We start from the raw sequence: 7,323 nt of genomic DNA, 5'->3' as shown, positions 1-7,323 counted from the left end.
GCGGGACAGGGCACCTAGAGCAGAAGTAGATCCTGGCACCCTCACACTCTTGACTCCTTCCAAATACGCTTTTGTGAAAGGTCTGGCCAGCGCTTACTGGCCTGATGGAAACATAGGTCTTGGGACCTTGGATGTCATAGTTGCAAATGGCTGATGAAAAAGAATGAAATAATGCCATTTGTAGCGACATGGATGGACCTGGAGATTACCATACTAAGTGAAGTAAGTCAGAGAAAGACAAATATCATATCATATCACTTATATGTGGAATCTAAAAATAATGATACAAATGAACTTATTTACAAAACAGAAACAGATTCACAGTCTTAGAAAATAAACTTACGATTACCAAAGGAGAAAGGTGGGGGGAAGGGATAAATTGGGAGTTTGGGATTGACATATACACACCACTATATTTAAAATAGATAACCAACAAGGACCTACTGTATAGCACAGGAGACTCTGCTCAATATTCTGTAATAACCTATATGGGAAAAGAATTTGAAAAGACTAGATACATGTATATGTATAACTGAATCACTTTGCTGTACACCTGAAACTAGCATAACATTGTTAATCAACTATACCCCAATATAAAATAAACTTAAAAAAAAAAACTGCAAATGGCTGTCCAGGCACATGATAGACAAAAGTCCAGAGAGGGTGGGTTAGCAACCAGAGATGCCCAGCCAGGGCAAAGGGGTGTGGAACTCAGGGCTTGAGCCACCTGTCCCAGGCTCTTTTCTTCCCCTTCCTGGGTTCCCTTCACTTCCAAGCAGCCCCTTGCTGAGAGGTGCCTCCCACCCCCTCCTCAGGCAAGACAAAATACTAGAGCACCCTTTCATTGTTTATTACAAACGCAAGTTCACAGGTAAATAATTGAGAGTCTAAAAAAATACATTAAAATAAATAATCAGAATTTTCAAAGTTCTCAGAGCAAATAAGTTATATACAGACAGGTGAAGCAGACCAGGCCCTTCTCATCAGGAGTGTCCCCGGGTATGAAGGTACAAGGACTCTGGGGAGGGAGAGCTGGAGGGGACAGACGGGGCCCAACTGGGACTTCAGTCCTGGATAGACCCATCCAGCCTCTACAGCTGGCTTAGTTGTGAACGTCCACCACCACACATCATTCCTGGTTTGCAGCCACTAGACAGGACACCTCTTGGAATGTGGCCTCCAGGTTAGCGCACTCCCCACGCCGTTCCTTTCAGCAGGGCTGTCGGGCCAGAGCCAGCATGGGGGGCCGGGCTGCAGCCTGGGGGCTGATGGCTTTCCCGGGCAGTGTGAGGGCATGGAGCTGCCTTGAGGGAGGCCCCCTCCACAGGGCGAGGACGCCAGAGCTTGGACCAACTCCAGCAGGTGGGTTTCCTGGCCCAGGAAACAGGCGGAGGGTCTCCCAGCCCTAGGATGGCCCTCTCCTCCCGGCTCCACGCAGGCTTTCTTCCCAGAATTCCTCCGGCTTCCAGAGCTATCTCTTCCTCCACCTGGAGTGTGTAGGCCTGGGCTCCCTTGTTGCTTTCTGCTGTCGCCTAGCAAAGCGGATCTGGGCTGCAGAAATGTCCCTGGAATTGAGAGAGGTCAATTAAGCATCTCAGGAAATATAGATCACTCAAGAGTTCCCTGTGAGAGGCAGCGGCCATAGGGGACGGATCCCTTACTCACAGCCATGGGGTCAGCGGGTGGCCACAGCTGACCCTGAAAACAAGGTCTGAACATCAAGGAGAGGCCAGACCAGGTTAGAAGCTGCTCTGCCCACAGGGAGCTTTGGCAAAACTGATGTTCAACATCAAGTGCAACCAGAGTGACTGGACGGCTAAGAGCAGCCCAGTGGATTCCCCCGACCGCCTTCCCACTTCCACAACTCTGTCCGTGCTGCTCCTTCCAGGCTGTTTACCTTCCGTCACCCAAACTCCACCCCCTAAAATTCCCATTCCTCAAGGTCCAGCTCAAGGTGGTCCAACCCAGACAGGTATGGGTCCTAGCTGCCCTTTGAACTTGGCTGAGACCCTGGTGGGGACTCGTGTCATCCAAGTGGCCTCATCCTGGCTCAAGGCATTCTAGACTGGGAGCTAGGAGGCTGGCTTTGGTTCCCAGCTATGGGAACTTGGACAAGGGTCTCAACCTCTCTGAGCCCCTTTCTTGGCCTGTAAAATAAAATCAGGCCTCAACTTGTGTGAGACTGAGTACAGGTTGGCAAAGTAAACTCTTTGCTAATGACGGAGTGCCGAACACTTGCAAAGTCCTATCTTGAATTTTTTCATCCTAAGACAGTTCCTAAGTATAGCCTGGGTCCTACCTATCCCACCATTCTGCCTTTTCTCCTATGTTTCTGCTTCCCCACAGAAATGGGAGCCCCCGAGGGGCCAGGTTGCACCCCTGCACTGGCCAGCCACGAGGAGCCCTGAGGGACAGAAGTGGGGATGGCAAAGACCTCCAGAGCTCCCTCAGGCCAGGCCCTGTTTGAGTGTCTTCATGTGTGTCAACCTGTCTAACCTACAACAAGCCCATGAGGTGGATACACTGCTGTCCCCGCCTCACAGACGGGAATCAGAAGCACAGAGACGTTAAGTGATAAGACCAAGGTCACAAAGTTTGTTTGTGGTAGGGCTGGGGTTCAAGGCAGGAAGTTCTGGCTCAGAAGCTGCCCCTTTAGTCACTGTGCTGCATGGTTGCTGTGGGGTTTCTTTCTTTTTTTTTCCTTTTTTCTTTTTGGCTATTTTGTGTCTTCATTGCTGCGTGCAGGCTTTCTCTAGTTGCGGTGAGCAGGGGCTACTCTTCGTTGCGGTGCACGGGCTTCTCATTGCGGTGGCTTCTCTTGCTGCGGAGCACAGGCTATAGGCGCACGGGCTTCAGTAGTTGCAGCACGCGGGCTCAGTAGTTGTGGCTCATGGGCTCTAGCACTCAGGCTCAGTGGTTGTGGCACACGGGCTTAGTTGCTCCATGGCATGTGGGATCTTCCCTGACCAGGGCTCGAGCCTGTGTCCCCTGCATTGGCAGGCGGATTCTTAACCACTGTGCCACCAGGGAAGCCCGGCTGTGGGGTTTCTGTTCTCAAGTCAGTTTGGTTGGACAAACTTCCATGGGCACCTCCTGGGTGCCAAGCCTTGAGCTGAGCCATGCTGAGGCCGCCAGGGAGGCAATCTAGTCTGGGACACAGAGAGGGAGCAGGCCGGGTGGTTGACCCCTCTGGACCCCAGCATGTGGGAGATGCTTGATTCAGACACAGCCTGAATGAATACCTGTGGACCTTCCACAGTCACAAGCCCTCGAACCCTCTATAAAAGTCTCCTTCCAGGTCTGGTGGTAACAAAGAGCATAGTGATTAAGAGCACAGGCTCTGGAGTTAGCCAGAGGACAGCTTGCTGTGTGACCTTGGGCAAACACCTTCACCTCTCTGAGCTTCTATTGGGAAATGTGCAAGGCATACAGAAGATGCTCAATCAGTGCAGGTGCCCCTCACCTCAGCTGCTGGAGGAGCTCTCCTGCTGTGGCCCATGTCTTATCAGCCTGGAACATGGCTGCAGAGGACCCGCTGCCTGGGACTGCCACAGCTTCAGTCCTAAAAGAACAGCATTAGGGCCCAAGTGAGGGGCTGTTCAGAGCCCCAAGGCCACCTGGCTGTAAGCCTGGCCCAGCCGCCACCCACCGACCTGCCCTCAGGAGCAGATCCATTTCCACCCTGTGCACCTGGCATCCTTCCTTTCCCAGGTGCGGTGGGGACTGAGGAAAACTGAGGTATGGGGAATGTGTTCTTAGCCTCAGAAAGAGGCAGCTGGGTGGCTGGCCTTCCCAGAATCCAGCCACCTGCAGCTGAGCCAGGCCCTTTGCAGGGGAAACTGAGGCAGGGGTGGAGCCACAGCTGGAGTCTCAGGGGAGAAGTTTCTTGTAAACTGTCATGGGAATAGGAGGCTAGGGATGGTGAAGTCAGTTTCTACTTTCCCAAATGCTCCAAGTGGAGGAGGGAAGGAAGAAAGTCTCTCCTCCCTTTTATAGACGGGAAAACTGAGGCCCAGAGGGTTCAGAGACTTGGCAAAGGCTCTCCCAGCAGCTCTGTGACAACCCTGGGATGGTGCCATGGCCTCCCAGCTCCGAAGTTACTTCTCAACTGAGAAAGTTCCGAAGTTCCCTGAGCCTCAGGTCCGAACCAGAACCCCTTGTCAGTGGACAAGGCCGAAGGCCCAGCTCTCCATCTGACTAGCTGTGTGGCCTGACAGGACCAGTCCTGTCCCCTCTCTGGGCCTAAGCTGCCTCAGCTGTCACCTAGGGAGAATCCCCCCTGCCCAGGGGTAGGGACGTAATGCTCTCAGAAGCCCCCAGAGCTGGGCAGTGAGATGGGTTGGCACTCAGGGGTGACTGGTTCCCCGCAGGAAGGTATGCTGCCCAACAACCCAGGGCAGCCTCTGGGCCCCTAGGACCCTGCTCCTCTGCTGCCCTCCAGGGCAGATCCAGGCCAGCAGCCACCCCTGGACCCTGCAGGCTGGGTGCCCACTTACCAGGGCCTTCGATGGCAGAAGGTGGCACAGGCGGGGTCGCTGGCGCTGTAGCATTCACAGCGCCCTGGCAGAGAGCGACGCTGGCGTCTTGGCGGGTTTCCCAGGCCGTAAGGAGCTGTCTGTCTGTGGGCGCGCAGCCAGCAAGGTAGTGGTGTAGGGTGGAGAGAGAGAGAGAGAGAAATCGAGAGAGAGGATTAGATAAACCAGGACCGCTGGCAAGCTGAGACTGTCCACACTGCACTCTGGGACGGCCACCCATGCCACCAGGGTGGCAGCAAAAGTAACCAGCTCCTCACCTCAAGAAGTCCCACCACAGGCTCCTCCTTAGGTGCCAGGTAGCCCAGGGCAAGACCCTTCCCCTCTCTGGGCCTTTGCTCCCCCTCAACTCCCACGGGTCCTGCTCAGTAGGACTCTCAACATGGGGAGGAGGGGGTGGAAGCTGTCCTTCCCGCCCCTCCCTGCCCGCCCGGACAGGAACGTGAGCTGATGCAACCAGGCTGGTCCCCCTGTCCTCAAAGAAGACCCTCAGCTTGTCCTGGAGGAGAGGAGGAAATGCCATCTCACAGAAGTAAACATGCAGGCTCAGAGCTAAGCTGCCCCCACCTGGTCACCACTTGTCTGGAAGGGTGATAAATGTTTCTTAGAGGCTGTTTTTCTGTTGTTGTTTTTTAAAAAGTTTTATTGGAGTATAGTTGCTTCACAATGTTGTGTTAGTTTCTACTATACAGCAAAGTTGTTTCTTAGAATTTTGACTTAAAAATGGTGTGTGTGTGTGTGTGTGTGTGTGTGTGTGTGTGTGTGTGTGTGTGATCAGCTGAGATTGAGCTCAGATTCAGTCTGGCCAAGGCGGGCCAGGGGAGGGCAGGGACCCTGTGGCCGGTTGGACCAGCAACTTAGGTGCCAGTGCTAATTTTAGACGATGTGGTTGGAGCTGTAAAGACTCCAGGTAGACCCAGCACACAGGGACGGGCAGGGTTAGCTCCACACACGGATTAGCTCCACACACGCTTACGTGCCGGGCTTCTCTTGTCTTCTGTAATTTGGGGAAGGGAAAAAAAACACAAACACAGAGAAACTTCAACTTGAAGTATGCAGTGGCCCGGAGGCAGTGCGGGTGCAGACAGAACAGACAGCCCTGGGCCCGCACCCTGGCTCTGCCAGGTGACACAGAGCAGGTTTCTCATCTGTCATTTGGCGACAACAGCAGTACCTGCCTCATGGGGAGGATGGGGGTGGAGGGCGGCTCAGGAGATGGTAATGCACAAGCAGTGCTTGGCGTAGGGACTGGTGCCGTCAAGACGTGGGTGCTGTCATTGATCGTATTATTCTTGGAACGTTATGCAGAGGCAGCACGGTACAGCCGCTGTGAGCTCTGGCGTCCGCAGACCTAGGATGGAGTCTCCGCCTACCACTTACTCCTTCCTGTGTGATCTTGGGAGAGGCATTAACCTCTCTGAGCCTCAGTACCCTGATCTGGAAAATGGAGCCAATACTTTCTTACCAGGCTACTGTGAGGATTCTCATGAGACAGCCCTCTGTACTGTTCAGGCAGCCCCCACGTAGGAGTTGAAGCAAAAGCTGATTGATACTGATATTAGCCCAATACCCCCAGGGAGAGCTCTGTAGTGTGCCAGAGGTTCCCCGGCATGCCAGCACCCCCTACTCTTGCCCCCTGCAGCCCCACTTGGATCCCCACGGAAGCTCACCCGGGAGTGTTCACCCAGATGATGTCCAGGTGGCAAAAGTAGACGCACTCCTTGTCGAGCCAGGAGCTGCAGGAGCAACGGCGAAGCCGCAGGTGGGAGCCTCGGGCATGGGGCAAGGGCGCTGGCTGCTCTGGGGTGTGGGTGGCAGCAGCCTGGCTCTTGCCTGCATACACAGGAGGGAGAGAGAGGTGGAGAGGTGGGTCAGGGCGCCTGGCACAGCTGGGATGGGGGACCCGCCGGGCTCCTCCTCTTGCATAATTGAGGAAGTTGGCATTCTCACTGCTCAGGAGTTCTGGGCCAACCCCGGGGAAGCCCCAGCGGCTCTTGGGGGGAAAGTCTAATGGCTGCCCTGGGACTGCATCACCTCTAATTGCACAGCCCCATGCAGCCACCGTGCCTGCCCCTGTGTGCCCTCAGCTGGCTTTGAGGGCACAGCAGCCCCAGGGGGAGACACAGACAAACAAACCCAGAGGCTGTTGCAGCAGCCGAGGCCAGGGGGCTCACCTTCGTGCAGGGCCACGAGCAGGGCTAGAGCGATGGAGCACCAGGTGGTGGGCATGGCGACCATGGTGGTGGCAGAGTGAGCAGGCTGGACCGGAGCAGGCAGCGCGCCTGTTGCCAGCGACTTGCTGCCAAGCTGAGCCGATAGCTCATTGCCTCGGTGCCCTGGCTGCCACTTATAACACCAGGCACGGCCCCGCCCCTGCCCGTCCGCCCTGCCCCGCTGCACCGGTGGGCCGGGAGCCAGGGACAACGCCTCCTCCCAGGGCGCCTGGCCCGCCCCAGCCCCCGCGGTGTGGGGAACGGGAGGGGGAAGGAAAGAGGGGGGAGGGAAGGCCCCTGCTCCTCCCTCTGAGCCTGGAGCACCTCCCAGCGTCCTGAGGCTCCCCTGCTGCCCCCAGGGACCCCTCCCAGTCCCACTGGGCCTCCTCAGATAATCCCCCAAGTGTCCTGAGCCCCCTCCCTCACTCTCCGAGGCTGCTCCACAGGTCTTGCCCAGAGCTCAGAGTTTGGAGTGAAAGGTCCCATAAGCAGAAACCTCCCTTTCCTGCCTGCCTACTGCCAACCAGGTGGTGGGTGTCCCTTCGGTGGTGTGAGATCTGCTCAAGGCTGTGTGGCCT

General features: G+C 55.7%; 1 protein-coding gene across 1 annotated transcript; it reads right to left on the bottom strand.

Moving 5' to 3' along the window:
* Window positions 1–835: 835 nt before the first annotated feature.
* Window positions 836–6,853, bottom strand: EDN2 (endothelin 2). The gene is made up of 5 exons (XM_004266369.4): window positions 6,707–6,853; window positions 6,203–6,365; window positions 4,497–4,619; window positions 3,464–3,562; window positions 836–1,565 (listed from the first exon to the last, which is right to left on the bottom strand). The coding sequence occupies exons 1-5, from the start codon at window positions 6,768–6,770 to the stop codon at window positions 1,472–1,474; spliced, it is 543 nt and encodes a 180-aa protein (XP_004266417.1). The 5' UTR covers window positions 6,771–6,853; the 3' UTR covers window positions 836–1,471.
* Between the last annotated feature and the right edge of the window lie 470 nt (window positions 6,854–7,323).

The sequence above is a fragment of the Orcinus orca genome, chromosome 1 (assembly GCF_937001465.1).
Source record: "Orcinus orca chromosome 1, mOrcOrc1.1, whole genome shotgun sequence".
Taxonomy (NCBI): Eukaryota; Metazoa; Chordata; class Mammalia; order Artiodactyla; family Delphinidae; genus Orcinus; species Orcinus orca.
The sequence above is the reverse complement of the archived record's forward strand: the minus strand, read 5'-3'. Positions and strand labels throughout refer to the sequence as shown.

What these genes read in the sequence shown, in the direction of transcription:
- EDN2 (XM_004266369.4), bottom strand. Translation starts at nt 6,770, where the DNA reads ATGGTCGCCATGCCCACCACCTGGTGCTCCATCGCTCTAGCCCTGCTC. An exon ending in ATCTGGGTGAACACTCCCGG is followed by an intron (nt 4,620 to 6,202) that starts GTGAGCTTCCGT and finishes GCGCGCCCACAG; the next exon opens with ACAGACAGCTCCTTACGGCC. An exon ending in TTCTGCCATCGAAGGCCCTG is followed by an intron (nt 3,563 to 4,496) that starts GTAAGTGGGCAC and finishes CTGTTCTTTTAG; the next exon opens with GACTGAAGCTGTGGCAGTCC.